This window comes from Hemiscyllium ocellatum, chromosome 15, assembly GCF_020745735.1.
Source record: "Hemiscyllium ocellatum isolate sHemOce1 chromosome 15, sHemOce1.pat.X.cur, whole genome shotgun sequence".
Taxonomy (NCBI): domain Eukaryota; kingdom Metazoa; phylum Chordata; class Chondrichthyes; order Orectolobiformes; family Hemiscylliidae; genus Hemiscyllium; species Hemiscyllium ocellatum.
In genome coordinates this window covers 49,537,999-49,559,615 of record NC_083415.1, presented here as the reverse complement: position 1 = coordinate 49,559,615, position 21,617 = coordinate 49,537,999, and the positions used below count along the sequence as shown (strand labels likewise).

The window sequence follows — 21,617 nt, the reverse complement described above, 5'->3', positions numbered from 1 at the left end:
TAATTAATTGGGAAACTTGGATGATTTACTTGGTGGTGATGAATAGGTTAAAAAAAAGTCACAGGTGATACGGTGATAGAGAAAAAAACACTCCATTGGCTGTAAGAGTACTTCTGGATGTTACAAAATTGAACTTTGTTTTTCGGATTCTTGTGGAGTACACATGGCTAGGAAACATCTGAATGTTGCTTTTTAGGGCTTTATTGGCCCTATTACTGACCCAGGATGCCTGGGTTCAAGTCCCAACTGCTCCAGAGATGTATAATTACATGACTGAATAGACTGATTAGATAAAAAAAAGTTCTTTTTACAGGGCTCAGAGTCTTATGGCTTTGAAACAGACCCTTCGGTCCAACCAGTCTATGCCAACTTGATCCTAAACTAATCTAGTCCCACCTGCCTGCTTTCAGCCCACGTTGCTCCAAATCTTTCCTTTTCATGTACTTAACCAAATGTATTTTAAATGTTGTAATTATACCTGCTTCCACCACTTCCTCTGGAAATTCATTCCACACACAAATCACCCTGTGTACAAAATTTGCACCTTTTTAAAATCTCTCTCTCACCTTAAAAACATGCCCCATGGAATTGAAATCCACCATCCTAGGAAAAAGACAACTCTAGTTATCCCCCTCATTACATTATAACTTCCATAAGGTCACCACTCAACCTCCTACGCTCCAGTGAAAAAGGTCCCAGCCTTTCATCATAACTCAAAACTTCCAAACCCAGCAACATCCTGGTAAATCTCTTCTGAACCCTCTCCAGCTTCATAATATCCTTCCTATAACTGGAACCAGAACTGCACACAGTATTCCATAATAGGCCTCACCAACATCCTGCACATCATGGACAAAATGGAGTGTCCCTATTTCTGAGCTGGGAATATGGGTTAAAATCTGACCTGCTTTAGAGTCAAGTCATAGCATATCTGAACAGGTTGATTAGAAAATATCTGACTGTCTTTTATTAAAATTTGGGGCTCTTATAGTGCAGTGGTAATGCCCCTACCTTTAACCAAGAGACCTGGGTTCAAGTACCATCTGTTTTAAAGGTCAAAGAATCATAGAATTCCTACAGTGTGGAAACAGGCCCTTCAGCCCAACAAGTCCACACTGACCCTCCAAAGAGTATCCCTCCCAAATCCATTCCCCATTACTAGACATTTGTCCCTGACTAATGCATCTAACCTACACATCTCTGAACACTACAGGCAATTTAGCATGGCCAATTCACCTAACCTGCACATCTTTGGAGTATGGAAGGAAACCAGAGCACCCGGAGGAAACCCACGCAGACATGGGGCAAATTCCGGTGCCAGAGGCTGGAATCAAACTCGGATCCCTGGTGCTATGAAGCAGCAGTGCTAACCACTGAGCCACCATATGTATAATAATAGATAACACGAAGAGATAATTTTCAAAAATGCATGTTACTTTTTTAAGTTGACACTCCTATAGTGCAGTGGTGGTATCCCTAACTTTTAAATAGGAGTCCTGGGATTGAGTCCTTTCTGTTCCAGAGGTGCATCATTACAACTCTGAAGAGGCTGATTACAAAAATCTAGATGTTCTCTTAATTCAGCAGCTATGGTTCATTTGGTGGCATTCCCACCTCTAGCTCAGAAAGCTGCTGGTTTAAGTCCTGCTCCCAAAGCTTGCGAACTGGTTATTTTAGTAATGTAATAAGAGATATTTGATGTAACTTAATAAGGCGCTTGTGGCACAGTGGTAGCATCACAGCCAGGAGACCTGGGCTCAAGTCCCACTTTTCCAGAGGTGTGTTATCTGTCATCTAATATCCGAGCAGAGCGATTACTAAATATGCCTATTTAGTGTCTATTGTTTATTTACATCCAGTCTTATTGGCAATATCACTGCACCAGAAATCAAAAGGCTGCATCTAGTGTTCAGAAGTTATGAGTCAAATCCCACCACAGAAATGAATGTCTTTTGTTAGGGGCATGTGTGGCACAGTGGTAATGTACCTATCTTTGAGCCAGGTGAACCAGGATTAAATTCGACCCGCTTGAGAAGTCTGTACTAACATCTCTGCACAGATTGTTTAAAATAACCGCATGGTCATGAAATGACCCCACTGTACTGCCAATGTGCACTCCTATGAGAAACAAATTGATTTAAAACTATTTGAATGTTTCCTGGTAGGTCTTGTGGCACAGTGATAGTGTCTGCCCCTCTGGCCAAGGCAAGTCCCACCCACTCTAAGAGGTGTGCCATTACATATCTGAATTTTCTGAGGGGGCTGGTGCAATGCACTGGTGTCCCTAATTCTGGGCCAGAAGGCCTAAGCTGAAGCTCTAATTTTCCAGACCTTTGTGAAAAAGTGTCTGAACAGATTGATTAAAAACTTAAATTTTTCTTTGGAACACATTGGGGCATGGAGGCAATATGCCGGCTTCTGGGCCATGACGACTTGGGAATCAAGTCTCATCTGGTTCAGAAGCTTGCCATAATATGTCTGAATAGCCTTTTCAATTTGGAATTCTGAAATTTTGAAGGCTTCATCCCATATAAGCACACTACTGAGAGCACACAGTTTTCACTACTATTTTGCCCTACCATGGTCAACAAATTTGTTAGCTAGCTTGTCAGATGTTTAGTATTCCATGAATGGAAAGTTTGTCCAAATAATATTGGACATCCCTAATCACTAACTCCAACAGATTAACATAAGAACATTGCTATCAGTAAATTACTGTCCAAATCAAATATCATTTCATTGTAGAAACATATAACAATTCTTTCACTCAGTCAAATTCATGAAATTTTCTATGTAACAGCATCATGGTAAACGTATACTGCAGGAACTAGAGTCATTTATCACCACCTTCTCAAGGATAATTAGGGATTGGCAGAGAAAATGTTTTTACCTATGGTGTCCACATCCCACGAATTAAAATATTCCTTTCCACTGCAACTGTCTGTTGAATGAAATGCTTCCCAATCTTGAAGTTGCAATTGAGCCAATGAATTTCTGATCACATTTCTGCACCATGTCTCAGGTCACCTATCTTCACTTTTGCACCTCAGTTCATCTTCCGTTGATACCTTTATCCACATCTTTGTCTTTTCTAGGCTTGTATATTTCAGTCCTGGCTCATCTCCTGCACATTTGTTTCAGGTTATCTAAACTCTGCTGTCCATGTGCCACCTTATGTTAAGTAATTAATCCAATACCCTGTATTTGTTGACATATGTTGGCTTCCATATCAGCAATGCTTGATTTTAAAATAGTCATTCCTACCCTCAAATAACTCTTTCTTCCACATTTCTATTCTCCTGATTAAAAATAAGTCCTTCCAATTTCATCCCATGAGTTTTTAACTGCACCTTCAGCTACCAAAGGTCCTCCTTTCTGCAATCCTTTCCAATTCTTTTTACTCTTTCAAGATATTCCTTAACTAACTCTGACCAGATTTTTGGGTTACTTACTCTAGTATTTTCTGAGTGGTTCTGTGTCACACATTCTTTTGTTAAAGAATCTGCAAAATTTCATCTGAATGTTTTATTTTGTTAAAGGGGGTTTAAAAATGCTGGGCTTTGTTGTTTTTGGTGGTGGTGCACAATGGTTTCAACTTCATTGTCCTAATTTACACGATGAGTAAGGTCCAAACTCACAAAAGGAGCAAAGCAACATTACTTCATCCAAATCTGTGGTTGCTTTCTGGCCTCAGCTCAGAGTCAGGATTCTGGCTATACATACACACAATGAGTTTCAGTAGCAAACAAAACTGCTTTCAACTGATGCTACATTGATGCTGTATAAATTAGTTGAGTTTCACTTGAGGAAAATGAAGTTTTGGAAAAAAAATGATGATTTTATCCAGCACAATAGAAAATTGTAATATTTGAACTTCAGTTGAAAACAAAATATTCTTACCCAGTAGTGTTGAATTCTCCATAAGGCAGTACAGAAAAAGCTGAGCACAGTGACCTTTTAGCACAGATAAGAACTATCCTTAAAAAGAAATCAATAAAGTCAGCATTAGTAAACAATTGCACAGTCACACGTACCAGAAACTAATTTTAAGTGTAATATTTATATTTGAATCTGAAGTCTATTCAAAAGCAACTATTTTAAACAAGAGTATGTAGCTACAGAATACAAGCAATATTCCATGATTTGTCCATATAATACCATTCACAAATCTGACCACATAGCTTAAACATATTTACCAATGCAACTTGCATTGGAAGAATGTAAGATTCCCTATGCTCAAAGAATGGAATTGGGAAAACAATATGCAAGCCAACTTAACCCCATAAAACATTAGATGCAGGATAAATCATTCCTTTTAAGGATTAATTAAGAGCAGCCTATTCAGATTTGTAAAAGTCAAACCTATTCTACAAGGTTTCCAGAGCTCTGAGGAAATAATGGAATATTCTGATCCATGAAATTCAGTATATGTGCGCATATCGGTCTTCAAAACTTTTTGTTGAGACACCTGGACAATATTGCACCAGGAACATGATAGCACGCATGGAACGGTATGGGATAAATATCTATTCATCATTATCTTGTGTTTCTATCAGACTAGAGAGGATAAAGAATGGGGTATTTCTGGACTCAATGTTAGACAAATATTATTGTCAGTTTGTGCAGCTGACTGGAGGCTGGTTTGCAATACAGTGTGATGCCAACAGCATGGTACAATTCCAGGACTAGCTGGGATAACTATGAACCTTCATGAATTTACACTTGTATTACACAAATAGCAGGTAATGACCACCTCTAATAACCAGCGCCTCTCGACATTCAACGTTGCAACCATCCCTGAATCCTCCACTATCAACATCTAAGGGGTTAGCATAGATCAGAAATTCACCACATAAACACAATGCCTACACGAGCAGGGCACAGGCTAGGGATAATGTGGCGAGTAAATCACTTTTGGACTTCATAAAGCCTGTACATCATCTAAAGACACAAGTTAGGAATATGCTGGAATCTTCCCTGTTGCATGGATGGGTGCATCTCCAATTCAATATGCTGGACACCATCCAGGAAAAAGCAGCCTGTTTTATCAGCACCACATCCACAAGCACCCACTCCCTCCACTTTGCTGCTCAGTGGCAGCAGTGTGCACTGTCTAGTAGATGCAAATCAGAAATTCACCATAGCTCCTTAGACAGCACGTTCCAAACCCACAACCACCTCCCTCTGGAACGCCCAATACAGTAGATATATGGAACCACTAGCACCTGCAAATTCCTCTCCAAGCTGCTCATCATCCTGACTCAGAAATTATTACTGTTCCTTCATTGTTACTGGGTCAAAATCCTGGAATTTCCTTCCAAATAGCATTGTGGATTAACCTACAGCACGTTGACTACAAAGTTTTAAGAAGGCAAGCTCACGACGATCTTATGAAGGGCAACCAGGGAATTGCAATAAATGCTGACCAACCAGAGATGCAAATGTGTTGCTGGTCAAAGCACAGCAGGCCAGGCAGCATCTCAGGAATAGAGAATTTGACGTTTCGAGCATAAGCCCTGCATCTATGCTCGAAACGTCGAATTCTCTATTCCTGAGATGCTGCCTGGCCTGCTGTGCTTTGACCAGCAACACATTTGCAGCTGTGATCTCCAGCATCTGCAGACCTCATTTTTTACTCGACCAACCAGAGATGCCCACATCCCACGAATAAGTTTTTAAAAATCCCAACTTCTCAACCTCACCTTGTGTTGTGACCCTCAGATTAAGCCACCAACTGGAAGGGCACAGTTTTTTTTGGACATTACAGTCGGACAAAGAAATAAAATCTCAAGGCCAACTAAAGACTAATTAAAAGATGGTCTCCTCAGCTTTATCCAGCTTTCATAATGAATTTAAAGGAGACTGAGACTTTGGTCAGGCAAATGTGAGAAGTATATCCACAGATTGGTGAATTTGTAACTACTGGGCAAAACAATTATCAAAAGAATACACGGCAAAATTAATATTTTGTTTTTAGAGTGCTTTAATGAATTCCATAGCCAAGTGAAAAAAAAAATCAATAGTAGCTGTTAAAAATGAGTGGAGAAATATTTGAGGAAATAGAAAACTACAGATTTGATGACAGTATATAGATTTTCCACAGAAATGTTACAAATATGAAGAGATAAGTGGAATCTTTCTGTGCCATAAACTTTTGCACATTTTCAACATTTCTGTTATTATTCCTTAGTGGGGCTGAGTGATGGCTTTGATAGTATTGTCTTGCTTCCAAGTGCAGTATCATTTAGGAAATGCATGTCACACAAATAATGCAAAACTTCAGAGTGGAATCAGGGTTGAGCATATGTACATATCACTTTAGCCGAAAATAAACACTGATTATGAGCACACACTGTTTTGGTCAAAGTGGATAAGATGCAATAATTTCACTGCAACAATTAGTCAAGTGTAATCATAAACAATTGCATTCTATATCTGTTCTAGGAAAACCTTAGTTTGACCTTAGTTCAGATCAAATGTAAAAGTAGAAAGCTAGATGCATATTCAACATGTTGACTCCCTCCTCCAACTACACGTTTTTGTAAATGGTTGCCGTCTGGTTAAATTTTAAGTATCCACGAAGATACGAAACATGATACTAATTGTGTCCGAACACCTATAAATGTTCAGGTTTCATCACTGTTATACAAAAATGCTTTCATAATTGTTGTGGTCAGTAATCTCACTGGAAAGGAATTTCTAAAATTTGCAGCTTCAAACAAGGATACATTTATACAAGAATTAGCAGCATGAGTAGGTCATTCTGCCCCTCAACCCTGCTCTAAGATAATGGCTGATACATAGCCCATATCTCAACTCCCTTATCGATCAAAAGAATTCTCTCATTTTGCTATTAATAGATTCAACGACTGCCTATTTAGATTCCCTACAGTGTGGAAACAGGCCCTTCGGCCCAACAAGTCCACACTGACCCTCTGAAGAGTAACCCACCCAGTCCCATTTCTCTCTGACTAACGCACCTAACACTATGGGCAATTTAGCATGGCCAATTCACCTAACCTGCACACCTTTGGACTGTGGGAGGAAACCGGAGTACCCAGAGGAAACCCACGCAGTCACCCAAGGCTGGAATCGAACTTGGGGCCCTGATGCTGAGGGGCAGCAGTGCTAACCACTGAGCCGCCCTATACTGCAGTGGTTATCACATTCCCCTCACACTGAAAGGTCCCCAGTTCAAAACTGGGCAGAAACAATGGCTTTAATATTACAGTGGTAGCATCCCAACTTCAGGACAGAAGGTATTGTTTCAAGTTCCACCCAATTCAGAAGTGTGTCATAATACATCTGAACTGATTGATGACAACATCTAAATTTAAATGGCCTAGTCTTTACCCACTGTCTAGTAAAATAATTTCACCCACTAAGACTCAGGGGAAAAAAAAAATCCTCTTCCCAGAATTAAGTGGGAAACCTTCATCTTTAAATGTGCCTCCTGGTTCTAGACTTCCCACAAGGGGACAACATTTTCTCAGCTTCCACCTTGTCAAATTCACTCAGGACTGTATACAGTCCAGTAAGATTACCTCTCATTGATCAAAATTCTACAGATATAGGTAATATCCTGCTCAAGCCTTCATCATAACGTAACCACTTCAACCCAGGGAATCAATCAAGGGAACCTTCTCTGGATTGCTCCAAATGCAATCTGATCCTTCTTATGCAAGGAAGTTGTAAATCTCTCAGTAGTCAAAACAGTCTCACTAATTTCCTGTAAAAGGTGAAGCAAAACTCCCCTACTTTTACCACATAACTTTGTCCATTTATACTAATAGGATGAAGCTTTGCAATAGCAGGACAAGGTGCCCTTTCTTTAACAAAAATCCGGACTTTTCTATCAGATGGATCTCCCATCTCAGGTTACATTCACACCAAGACCACGGCGGAAAAACAAGTGCTCTGCACTAATACTACCTTGCAATGTGAACACAGTCCTGGTAAATAACCCTTGACATTCATGAAGCCATAGACTATTAAGCAGCAAATTACATACATTTAACAAAGATGAAAAATACACCAAATCAAAGATTATTGTTTCTCACGTCATTGCACAAGTCAAGAGTTTTGCATGCCAACTCATATTTATTACCTGCTATTTCTTGTGTCATATTGCCGCATATTTTTGATAAAGTGAACTTTTTTTGTATTTTTTGGATGGGGGGATCCTGAAGAGGTTCGGCTCCTGTAAAATATATTTTAGAAAGGTTTACTGGTTAAGACGTCGAGTTACTTTTCTGAAACTGAACAGGCAAAATGTTTCCACACAGTCAATAAAAAATTGCAGTTCCTGAGATAGTTATTGCAATGTATCATTCCCATTATCTAACATTTTTATTCCACAGTTTTGAGACTTAGGTCACAGAGCACCAAAAGAGGAACTCAGCAAAGTAGTAAGTTATATAAATGAGCATATTTTTGAATATCCTTCATTCAGCTGACTATAGATCAAAAGAACGTTCTATGGTTTGTAACGACACCTGAACACTTAACTAAATATCTTTATATGGAGTGCAAAGGTCACACAATGAATCAGTAGAATCAACACAATTTTAAGTCAACTAGCGAAAGTGGGTAATGCAGATGCTGGAGATTAGAGTCAAGATTAGAACAGTGCTGGAAAAGTACAGCAGGTCAGGCAGCATCCAAGGTGCAGGAAAATCAACGTTTGGGGCAAAAGTCCTTAATCAGGAATGAGGCTGGGAGCATCTATTCCTGAAGTGCTTTTGCCCAAAACGTTGCTTTTCCTGCTCCTTGGATGCAGCTTGACCTGCTGTGCTTTTGCAGCACTAGTCTAATCTTGACAATCTTAAGTCAGCAAATCCCAAAATTTGTAATAACTCTCAGTTGTCTATCATTTTTGTCAGTGTGCCCCTTGAGATTGGTGGGGATAATTTCACTTAATTATTAATGTGCATTTTGCTAGTGGTGGATATGGTGGTTGGAGTGCCAATAACAAGTTAGGTAGTTTAGTGATGTTTTCATTGAACAATCTACACCTCATTTATTACTATGTTAACTGCCACGAACGTTAGTATCAGTTTAAACACCATCTAGCTTAGCTAATGTTTAGAATTATTAGGAAGCCAAATCATGTAAAATGTAATTCTCCTATTAAAAGTAGGTGAGACACTATACCTCAAACATCTAAAGTCTGAACACTGTAGACATTCCAAGCTTAAAAATGATTGGCATGTCTTTTTCCTCTCCCTTCACTTATACGATAGTGGATGCTTTAAGCAATTCAGGTCGTGTCTTGAAGGAATAAGCTTAAATTATTTATCAAAGTCATTTAAGCCGTGCAGATACATTTAAGCATATACTACTAATCATGGTTGCTATTTACCAGATTAACTTTAAACTATAGCTTGTGCATTTAAAAAAAAAGTTGGCAATAGAAAACAAATGATCTGGGCATGACAGGTTGATTCCTGCAAACATCTTGAAAATTATAGATAGCGAGTTTATAATAGAAAAGATAGAATATTAAAAAAACTAATATAATTCATTGAACTGCAGCTTTTGTTGGCCAAGGCACTTACTCCAAGTCTTTTATTATACATACAGTTCAACAGCCAGCTGGGTTTTGTATACATTCACAAAATATAAACAAGTACAGTAAATGAAACAACTCTGTAAATATACAAAATTCACTTAGAATAAGCCAGAACAAATTTTAATACTGCAGCTGTATAACTCCCTGTTGTATTTTCTGCTCCTCTAATAGATTTGTTTTCTTTCAACTGGGTTTTCTTCTATCATGATAGAATGGAATCTGACTTAATTAGATTAGATTCCCATTATTCAGTTCACTGCATACCCATCACAATCAGGTTCCGTTGCAGTTTGACATATAACTGCTTCAAGTCAGAACACGTTATTAACCTTAGGACTATTTCCAGTCAGATAGTGATTGGTTAAAGTCCCAGCTCTACGTGCACAAAGTCTTGACATTTCCAGAGCAGTGCCAAGGAATTGCTGGGGACACAATTATTCAGATGGAATTAAGTTCGCAGGTACATTTAGAAATAAACCAAAATTTTCCTTAGGCCTAGGTAATAGGGCAATTTGTTGATTTTATTCTTAGCCTAGCTCGACAAAGTTAAGGTGAAAGTCTTGAAAAGCCCAAGCTAATCCAGAGACACCTACACCACATTTGTCAACTCTTCTGGCATTACATCATGGAAAGGTTTTGCCACTAATGGTCACTGCAGCAACCTGCTTTCCATTGACACAGCTAGAGTTTATGTGGAAATGTAAAATAGCTTGGCAAAGTTTCTGAATAAATCTCCTATCATAGAAACAATAAGTAAATTTTTTGCAATTCCATCCACCTTGCAAATTTCTTAGGCGGAAAAATTATTTCAACCCCGAAACCATTTTTAAAAAAATGGCTGTTAGTTTGCATATATTATTGTACATGGAAGTCTGCCCCACTGATAATACTAAAAATTGGTATTAATGTAATTACTTGTACAATAAGAACATGTTGCCTAATTGTGGAATCAGTAACTTGTTTATTGCGAACAACTGAAGGGATCTGCTGTTTGCCACAATCTGCCTGACTTTGGAAGTTTTGGCCTACATACATAGCATCACCATGCAGCTGTTTGTCAATGCTATTACGCAATAGCAACATGAGCGGTCACTATTAAAAGGATGTTTCCGTTAAGCAAAAGAGTAACGTGGTACATGAATTGCAGTACACAGGCCATGCTATATTTTCTTCACAGCTAGAAAGAGCATATTGCATATTGTGCCCTGTTAATTCAACTAATAGATGATAACTTACAGGACAATGCCTCTCAGAGGCAATCTGCCTGGTTTAATGTAAACCAAGTTTCGCAGTTAACAGCTAGCCATTGTTAACTTGTGTATGCTATACAGTTCAGCACTCTGGTTTTATTTAGTACTTTAGTAATCTTGTGAATTGAATCGATTAGTGACAGACAAAAAAATGCAACAAAACACGTCAACAACACAAAGTATTTTCTCATTTCTTTGAGTCTTAACTTTGATGTGGGGTGTTATATTTCACACTATCCAGTCCTCTGGTATTTCAGTCCTCTTCCTTTCTACCACCTTTTGTAACCGAACAGTCAAGGATATACAGTCACAGAGTTAGCATCATACAGTATGGAAACAGACCCTTTGGTCCAACTCATCCTTGCTGACCAAGGCCTCTCAAACTAAACTAGTCCCACTTATCTACTTTTGGCCTATATCCCTGCAAACCTTCCCTATCTAGGTCTTTTAAATGTTCGAAGTGTTTCCAGAATTTTTTTTCTTTAGCTACCCAGATAGCCTTTTGATTTAAACTATCAGATATCAACGTGTTTACCCGAAACAAATTATTTAGTATTGAATAATAGCCTCTGCTAATTGTTCTATGTTTCTATAACCCACCTCTAATCAAAGTACAAAATATTTTAGTTATTCTATACTTCTTGGGGCACTATTGTTCTTTTATTACTGTGCAACCCTGATCCTTTCCCTTTAATTCACTTTATACTTATTCATTTATTGCCCTTTATAAAGAAAAAATGCCTCATTTTTCCCTAAGTTCCTTCCCTATAATCGTTTTCAAAACATTCTTGGTGATTGTTCTTGTTTTAGTTGGTCTTTTGTGTTTCAAGTTAGATTCAGTCATCTTATTCAATCTCAAAACTGTACTTTTGTTTTGAAAATAGATAATGTATTTACACCCTTTCGATATCCTGTAAAAACATTTCCAATCATTATTCCTCTGCAACTCTTGTCCCAACATTTAATTTGGGAATTAAATCTCAAATTATATTCTCCCCAAATTGCCTCTTTTTTTAAAAAAAAAGTCATTTGCTCATACTGCCTATATTGTGGTCTCTACTTCCCAAACATTACCCTAGTTACCCTACTTGTAGATCAGAGTGATGCTGGAAAAGCGCAGCAGGTCAGGCAGCATTCGAGGAGGAAAATTGACGTTTCGGGCAAAAGCCCTTCATCAGGAAGGAGGCAGGGAGCCTCCGGGGTGGAGAGATAAATGGGAGGGGGAGGGGCTGGGGAGAAGGTAGCTAAGTGCAATAGGTGGATGGAGGTGGGGATGAAGGAGATAGGTTGGAGAGGAAGGTGGAGCGGATAAGTGGGAAGGAAGATTGGCAGGTAGGACAGGTCATGAGGATGGTGCTGAGCTGGCAGGTTGGAACTGGGGTAAGGTTTGGGGTGGGGGGGGGGGGGGGGGGGGGGGGGTGGTGAAGGGAAAGGAAATGAGGAAACTGGTTCCTTGCCTCATTCCTGATGAAGGGCTTTTGCCCGAAATGTCGATTTTTCTGCTCCTTGGATACTGCCTGACTTGCTGTGCTTTTCCAGCACCACTCTAATCGTGACTCTGATCTCCACCATCTGCAGTCCTCACTTACACCTACTTGTAGATTACCTGTTTTTATACCTGGAACCACAGTTGGAAAAGTAACACATTGACTAAGTAAACAGCCCTAAGCACAATTTTGGCAAAAATAGAAGTCATACATCTCCTATAAATAAGTATTATTAATACATAGTTTTAATTTAGACATTTATATAATCAATTTTCTAAAAACAGTTCAGTCGATTAAAACAGAACACTGTGCCCAATTCTTTAGCTCAACCAGTTTGTGATTATGCTATTTAAATCTTTTTGCAATCACTGCTACTCATGGCAGTTTTTTCTCTTATTCCTTCTGTATGACATGTACCAAGGGGGAATATTTGTTATTACTAAAATGCCATGATAATTATGCTTTGAATAAATGACATTTTTTTCTTCATTCTTAGTGATTAATCTATATTTCAGTTTGAATTTCCTTGTCATGTTCTATTTTTGTTTTTTTTAAAAATCCACTTCTTTGCATATGTGTGAGATTGAACCAGAATGTTCAAAACGGTTGTCATAATTGACATAGAGGAGCCTACAACCCCAATCAATGTTATTACTAAGACCACCTTTGATCAGCTCTGTCATATTGCTTGGTTCCACACCGGCCTCAGCTAATCTCCAGTTCAACCCACCCCCATCCACATTTTTGTTATCTCTAAATTCACCAATATACCCCACTCGATTCCAGAATCTCCGCAAGGTGTTTAAGCCATAAACTTCAGATCATCTGAAATGCTGCAAAGTGAGATTTTATTTGTTACTTCAATCATTCATATACGTTAGGAACAGATTATTCAGTCCCTTGAGCTTGTTCCACTAAATAACATCACACTCTATCTACGTCCTAACTTCATGCAGCTGTGTTGACTCCATATTCCTCGATATGTCCTGCTGTGATTTTCAACATTTTTGTTTTCCAGACTAGTTCCAGCATCTGCAATAATTTGCTCCTACAACTGTCATTGATTTTCTATCCATTTGTTGCATTAATGTAGCCCTTCCCCTTTATTTAAATGACTACAATATTGAAATGAAGGGTGCATAATTTGTATATATTGGCAAGCTTTGGAATTTGGATTTGTAAATAGAGGTAGATGGTTATTGAATGCTTCTTAGAAGGGCTTTCATCTTAAGAAAATGTCAGAGAATCCTACCAGAACAGCGATTTAAATCCAACTTTTTGTTAGATAACAGTTGACTGTGGATCTGTTTTGGTTCGTGGAAAGATGTTGATATTGTTCCGTTTATAACCAGTAGAGTAAACATGCAAGACAATGAGCATGGTCTTCAGATCAAAAGAATCCAGGATGAGCAAGTTTTTAAACAAAAAATGCTGAAAAAACACCAGCGTTGCGTTTAGATCAGAGCTTAGCTTCTCTCCTAAAAGGATTTGAGGAAGGTCAGAGAACAAAGTCTGGAGAGTAAAAGCAGACATGGTTTTAAATCAAGGGAGAATTGCTTGATAACAATATTCTGAATGGCTCCTGACAATGTAACCATGGCACGTTTGGGGCTAGTGCAGGATAGAACTATCCAGCCTTCAAAGAGAAAACATAAAAAAAAACTCTACCTTATGCATGAAAAGGACCAGTAAACTCCAGTAACAGCAAGCTGGCTTTCTCTCATTTTCTCTAAATTCCCTGTTGAAATGGGGATACCTTCAAAGACAGTGAAAGGACAAGTTCTCAACCAATGAATTAGAGTGTAGGGATGTGCAAACAACCTTGTATCAACAAAGATATATAAAAAAAAACTAAAGGAAGAGAAAGAAAATCTCATTAATATCTGTGGTCCAGACTGATATTCCTATCAACCTGCCTTTCCCTGATTTTTGTCTGTGTCTGTTTGTAAAGTGGGAAAATTTACAAGATTTAAACAGTTATAACTTAGCAATTCTTATTTACTGATTGCTGTTGACTGAAAACAAAACTTGTTCATAATAAAAAATTATTTTCTGTTAAGTATCAGTGAGTGCTTTCTTTTAACTCGAGTTCAAAGTCAGGTAAATTGGTGATTTTGGATAGTTTACTAAATTTTTTCACATCTGTGATGAATCGAGGAATAGTGGGTCTTGATTTTGAGTGCACTACCCCACTGAGATGTGACATTACCATTCACAGGCAAGAACATACTTAAATCTTAACTGCTAAGGTGCACTGATCACTGTGAGATAACGACTTAGCTTCAAAAAATGTTGGCTTTGACAATGCAAAATTAAAAAAAATAGAATTTCTCCTTTAAATTCTGTTATGCGTAGCATGTTAATTTGAATGTATTGTGCCCTTTATCCCCCATAACAGATGTATAAGCTAAAGGTGACAGTTTGAATGGACTACACTTTATCTTTGAGCTGCTGCACAACTGCATATAGCTTAGAGATCACTGTTGGTCACTGCTTTGTTTCAAGATTACAGATTTGTACAAGTACATTCCTGACAAGTGCAATTCATTTTGCACCAACTTTCATTTATATAGCATCCCTTTCAAGAGTCTAGTGATTAAATGCTGAAGGCATAACCAACGACCGAGCAAAGTAAAAGGCGATACAAGCAGACAGTGGGACAGAAATCTCCCTATATGCTAGAGATGTGCCATACAGAACATAGAACAGTACAGCACAGAACAGGCCCTTCAGCCCATGATGTTGTGCCGACCATTGATCCTCATGTATGCACCCTCAAATTTCTGTGACCATATGCATGTCCAGCATTCTCTTAAATCTCCCCAATGACCTTATTTCCACAACTGCTGCTGGCAACACATTCCATGCTCTCACAACTCTCTGTGTAAAGAACCCGCCTCAGACATCCCCTCTATACTTTCCTCCAAGCAGCTTAAAACTGTGATCCCTCGTGTTAGCCATTTCTGCCCTGGGAAATAGTCTCTGGCTATCGACTCTATCTATGCCTCTCATTATCTTGTATACCTCAATTAGGTCCCCTTTACTCCTCCTTTTCTCCAGTGAAAAAAGTCCGAGTTCAGTCAGTCAATCTCTCTTCATAAGATAAGCCCTCCAGTCCAGGCAGCATCCTGGTAAACCTCCTCTGAACCCTCTCCAAAGCATCCACATCTTTCCGACAATAGGGTGACCAGAACTGGATACAGTATTCCAAGTGCGGTCTAACTAAAGTTTTATGCAGCTGCAACAAGATCTCACGACTCTTGAACTCAATCCCCCTGTTAATGAAAGCCAAAACACCATATGCTTTCTTAACAACCCTGTCCACTTGGGTGGCCATTTTAAGGGATCTATGTACCTGCACACCAAGATCCCTCTGTTCCTCCACACTGCCAAGAATCCTATTCTTAATTCTGTACTCAGCTTTCAAATTCGACCTTCCAAAATGCATTACCTCGCACTTATCCAGGTTGAACTCGATCTGCCACCTCTCAACCCATTTCTGCATCCTGTCGATGTCCCACTGCAGCCAACAACAGCCCTCTATACTGTCAACGACACCTCCAACCTTTGTGTCGTCAGCAAACTTGCTAACCCATCCTTCAATCTCCTCATCCATTAATAAAAGTTACGAACAGTAGAGGCCCAAGGACAGAGCCCTGTGGAACAGCACTCACCACTGACTTCCAGGCAGAATATTTTCCCTCTACTACCACTCGCTGTCTTCTGTTGGCCAGCCAATTCTGTATACAGACAGCTAAGTTCCCCTGTATCCCATTCCTCCTGACCTTCTGAATGAGCCTACCATGGGGAACCTTATCAAATGTCCAAAGTCTCACTCAAATACTTACAAGCAGAGAGAATTAGACATGTGCGTATTTTTGGAAGTGATAGAATGGACATAGATGTATTTAGTAATGAGAATGAAACTTTTTAAATTGAGGTGAGACAAGCTAGAGGTGAGTGAATGGAAATTTATACAAGTTAGGATTTCAAAGCTTGAAAATTGTTACAATTCTTAGGTGACGGCGTGGGGTACAAACAATGATCTTTTAGGGCGAGGGAAATATAGTGATCAGCCACTGCTATTTCATCGCTCATAACCTCATTTAGAGTCCTGAACTCCAGTTCGGGAAGCCCTAGGTTAGGACTCGCAGCTTGGTGACTGAGGCCTCAGGTTTTCCCAATTTTTAAACTCGTTCTTCCTGGACTGCATTCAGGCAAGTAAAATGACAACACAGAAGCATTTCTTTCATAATGGTATTTTAAAAGTTGGAAACCTCAACATGTTTATTTATTGCAAACACGAGGAACCAAACAGTTGAGTAACTGCTCCTTAACAGCATCCAACCACAAAAACGTCAGTAACTAATTTTAGGCAGCAAATATGAGTAGCTTTTTTAAGCTGTGGAAAATGTTGCCATTGTTTGCAAAGAAAAGTCAAAAAAATTGATTGAAGCTATGCTTTCCCGTACTTTTTCCCATGCTATTTACTGGTTAGTATGTAATATGCACAGATCCTACTTATAAATAAATTAAATTTAGCTCAACAATTTCAAATACCAGCTGAATAATTAGGCCAAGGCAGGCCAAAGACATTCTTTCTTTCTAAACAAACTCTCAGGGTCAACATTGTAGTAATCTTTTTCCCATGGATGCCTTTTGTTCCAAAAAAAGACCATGAGATTAGGACAAACTCTTATTAGCATAATAGTGATGGTGGTTGTTTGTGTCATGCATTTACAAAAAGCTATATGAAATGTTACCCAGTTCATAATGCTAAAATTTTTCAACCAAGATTGAACTAACTTGATTCTGAGCAGAAGCAGCAACATTCCATGGACAAAGAAATTTCACAACATTTCCATTCAATGCTATATCAAGTATAAATCCAATTCAAAGTCAAAGTAGGAATAAAAAAATTTCTCTGGGGCCATTTGACCTCCTAGCTACTTTTGCCTGAGAACAACATAATTAACTTGTACACAAGGAGTGCCCAAACTATGTTTTTACAGGTCACCTAAAGGAACATCTAGGAGAAAGTGAGGACTGCAGATGTTGGAATTGCTGAATTCTCAGAATTGAGAAGTGTCAAATCCAAGAAATAACTTATGAAAATTAAGCACAACATATAATAGAGATGAGCATGTGGTGGCTTATGCTATACTTAAATTATGTATCATAGAATCCCTATAGGCCATTTGGCCCAACAGGTCCACACTGACCCTCCAAAGAGTTACTTACCCAGACCCATTACCGCACCCTATTACTCTACCTATATCTCTGAGTAATGCACCAAACTTACACATCCCTGAACACGATGGGCAATTTAACATGCCCAAATCACCTTACATGCACATCTTTGGACTGTGGGAGGAAACCCATACAGACACAGGGAGAACATGCAAACTCCACATAATTGCCGGATGCTGAAATCATACCCAGCTCCCTGGTGCTGAGAGGCAGCAGTGCTATCACAAAGCCACTGTGCTGCCTGACTGTGAAATTACATATGTTACAGCAATTTTAAATTATTACTCCTTTTTGTACACTTCCTTAGACAGAAATGTGCTCTCTTTGCAAGCATTAAACTAGTATCAAAATTACTCCAACCATAGTAATCAAAATATAAAGCTAATCGAGTGAAACAAACAGGTCTGTCAGCATCTGAGGAAGTAAAAGTTACTTTCAGTGTTCAGGGAATTTTTATTTGAGCCCTGGAGGACATTGTAAATTAATTTTCAGATGTCCCCTTCTACTCTCGCTCCCCATCTCCCCCCTAGCCCCCTGGCTCCACGGTCCCCTCACTCCCTCGCCCCCTGGATCCCACACCCGCCCCGGTCTCCCCCGACCCCGGCTCCACTAGCTCCCCCAGCCCTGGCGCCCCTCACTCCCCTGTACCCTGACACCCCCACCCCCTGGCGCCCCCGTCACCCCTTGCACCCCTGGCTCCCTTGTCCACTGGCTCCGCAATCCCCCTCTCTTCTTGCTCCCTTGTCCACTGGCTCCCCATCCCTGTCTCCCCTCACTCCCTCGTCCCCTGGATCCCATGCCCTCCCCTGTCTCCCCTCACTCCCTCGTCCCCTGGATCCCATGCCCTCCCCTGTCTCCCCTCACTCCCTCGTCCCCTGGATCCCATGCCCTCCCCTGTCTCCCCTCACTCCCTCGTCCCCTGGATCCCATGCCCTCCCCTGTCTCCCCTCACTCCCTCGTCCCCTGGATCCCATGCCCTCCCCTGTCTCCCCTCACTCCCTCGTCCCCTGGATCCCATGCCCTCCCCTGTCTCCCCTCACTCCCTCGTCCCCTGGATCCCATGCCCTCCCCTGTCTCCCCTCACTCCCTCGTCCCCTGGATCCCATGCCCTCCCCTGTCTCCCCTCACTCCCTCGTCCCCTGGATCCCATGCCCTCCCCTGTCTCCCCTCACTCCCTCGTCCCCTGGATCCCATGCCCTCCCCTGTCTCCCCTCACTCCCTCGTCCCCTGGATCCCATGCCCTCCCCTGTCTCCCCTCACTCCCTCGTCCCCTGGATCCCATGCCCTCCCCTGTCTCCCCTCACTCCCTCGTCCCCTGGATCCCATGCCCTCCCCAGTCTCCCCTCACTCCCTCGTCCCCTGGATCCCATGCCCTCCCCAGTCTCCCCTCACTCCCTCGTCCCCTGGATCCCATGCCCTCCCCAGTCTCCCCTCACTCCCTCGTCCCCTGGATCCCATGCCCTCCCCAGTCTCCCCTCACTCCCTCGTCCCCTGGATCCCATGCCCTCCCCAGTCTCCCCTCACTCCCTCGTCCCCTGGATCCCATGCCCTCCCCAGTCTCCCCTCACTCCCTCGTCCCCTGGATCCCATGCCCTCCCCAGTCTCCCCTCACTCCCTCGTCCCCTGGATCCCATGCCCTCCCCAGTCTCCCCTCACTCCCTCGTCCCCTGGATCCCATGCCCTCCCCAGTCTCCCCTCACTCCCTCGTCCCCTGGATCCCATGCCCTCCCCAGTCTCCCCTCACTCCCTCGTCCCCTGGATCCCATGCCCTCCCCAGTCTCCCCTCACTCCCTCGTCCCCTGGATCCCATGCCCTCCCCAGTCTCCCCTCACTCCCTCGTCCCCTGGATCCCATGCCCTCCCCAGTCTCCCCTCACTCCCTCGTCCCCTGGATCCCATGCCCTCCCCAGTCTCCCCTCACTCCCTCGTCCCCTGGATCCCATGCCCTCCCCAGTCTCCCCTCACTCCCTCGTCCCCTGGATCCCATGCCCTCCCCAGTCTCCCCTCACTCCCTCGTCCCCTGGATCCCATGCCCTCCCCAGTCTCCCCTCACTCCCTCGTCCCCTGGATCCCATGCCCTCCCCAGTCTCCCCTCACTCCCTCGTCCCCTGGATCCCATGCCCTCCCCAGTCTCCCCTCACTCCTCCACGCCCACCCCCACCCCTGTCTCCCCCGTACCATGACACCCTCGCCCTAAGGTGCCCCCAGCTCCCCTCGTGCCCCTCGGCGCCACCGGCTCCCTTGTCCACTGGCTCCCCCCGCTTCCTTGTCCACTGGCTCCCCCGTCTCCCCCCGTGCCTCCTGGCACCCCCCGCTCCCTTGTCCACTGGCTCCCCCCGTGCCTCCTGGCACCCCCCGCTCCCTTGTCCACTGGCTCCCCCCGTGCCCCCATCTCCCCTCGCTCCCTTGTCCACTGGCTCCCCCGTCCCCCCTCGCTCCCTTGTCCACTGGCTCCCCTCGCTCCCTTGTCCACTGGCTCCCCCAGCTCACTCGTCACCCCCAGCGCCACCCCCACACCCGGCTCCCCTCTCTCCCCCGTACCCTGACACCCTCGCCCCCTGGCGCCCCCGGCTCCCCACGCTCCCTTGTCCACTGGCTCCCCCCCTCCCCCGTCCCCTGGATCCCACACCCTCCCCAGTCTCCCCCCGCTCCCTTGCCCACTGGCTCCCCCGTCCCCGTCTCCCCTCGCTCCCTTGCCCACTGGCTCCCTCGTCCTCCCTCTCTCCTAGTCCTATCCTCCTCAGTTTCTCACTCTCGTGTACCCCGGCCCCTCCCCCCCTCTCTCTCTATCTTGTATCCCCCTCACTGTCTCCCCTCTTCTCCCCCTCGGATCACACCACCCCCCCCCCCCGCCCAAGTCTCCTTCTGTCTTTCCCGTACCCACCCCCTGCGTCTCCCTCCCTCTCTCTCTCCTGTAGCCCCGGGGAGCCCGGTTCCTCGCGGCCACCCACCTCTGTTTCTGGAAGTCGAGTCCGAGGAGAGCGGGCGCTTGCGCGGACGCCAGGCCGCTCTTGGGGAGAGGTGTCCCCGGGCCGGAAACCCCTTGCTGGGCACAGACGGCGGCGCCGGTGGTGGCTCCGGCTCCTTCTCCCTGAGTGTCTGCTCCCGGCCCGGCGGCCGGCTCCCTTGGCAACGCGATGGCGGGCCCCACGTAGACGGTGCCGACGGCAGGCCCGAGCCGGGGGGTCTGGGTGATGACCGCGGCGCTCGGCACCCCTGAGATACAGCTAATACAGCCGAGCCCGAGCGGCCCGCTCCTGCTGCTGGCCGCCGCCACCGGGGGCCTGTCCCGGTCCCGGTCCTGGTCCTGAAGCGGCTCCACCTCTGGCCGGTACCCATTGCTGATCTCCAGCGGCCGCCGGCCGTCCAGGGAGATGTTCGTCAGGAAGCTGAGGGCGGCCTGCCTCCGCCGGGAGTCGCTCCGTTTCCTCGCTCCCTGAGCCTGCTGCTGCTGCTCCTTGCCGCCGGTAACACCGTGTTTCACATTCGAGAAGCGGAACGAACCGCCCCACGTCGCGGCCGCCATTATCCGGAATAACGGCCGGGGGGGTGGGGCTCGGGACCGGGGGGCGTGGCCTGCGCGCGCGTGGGCGGGTCTTGTGCGCAGAAGGGTCTGCGGCCGTTGTGGGGGATGAGCCCCGCGTGCGTGGGGGCGGTCCTTGTTTCCTGGGCACGGGCACTTGTCCGGGGAGGCGGGGCCGTTTGAGAGGGCGTGGTTCCCGTGAGGGGGTGGGGCCAGTGTGCCGGCCCTCTGTCATTTATTGTGGGGGGTCGAAGAGACCTTCCCGCGAGGGGGCGGGCTCTGTTTCTTGGGGGTGGTCTCGCCGGTTTTGGGGGCGGCCCTTGCTCTGGTGGTGTGGCCAGTATGAAAGCGGTGACCCGGTTGGTGGTGGGGCTTTTGGACAGGGTTTTGTCACGGCATGGGGCGGAGCCTTTGCCAAGGGGCGCGTTTGTGCACGGGGGCGTGGCTTGAGTCACTTGGTCTGAGGAGGGGCTTGTGATATAGGATGGGGCATGTGGACTGGGGCGGGGCTCTTCATTGGTGGGGTCTTTTGACGGC

General features: G+C 43.8%; 1 protein-coding gene across 1 annotated transcript in view; it reads right to left on the bottom strand.

Annotated features, from left to right (window-relative positions):
* cables2b (Cdk5 and Abl enzyme substrate 2b) overlaps positions 1-21,083 on the bottom strand; it is a 34,940-nt gene extending 13,857 nt beyond the window's left edge. The window contains exons 1-3 of the mRNA XM_060835924.1: positions 20,509-21,083; positions 8,108-8,200; positions 3,901-3,978 (exon numbers count right to left, since the gene is read on the bottom strand). Coding sequence (XP_060691907.1) covers positions 3,901-3,978; positions 8,108-8,200; positions 20,509-21,083 — 746 coding nt within the window. The remainder of the gene's footprint in view (positions 1-3,900; positions 3,979-8,107; positions 8,201-20,508) is intronic.
* Positions 21,084-21,617: the final 534 nt, after the last annotated feature.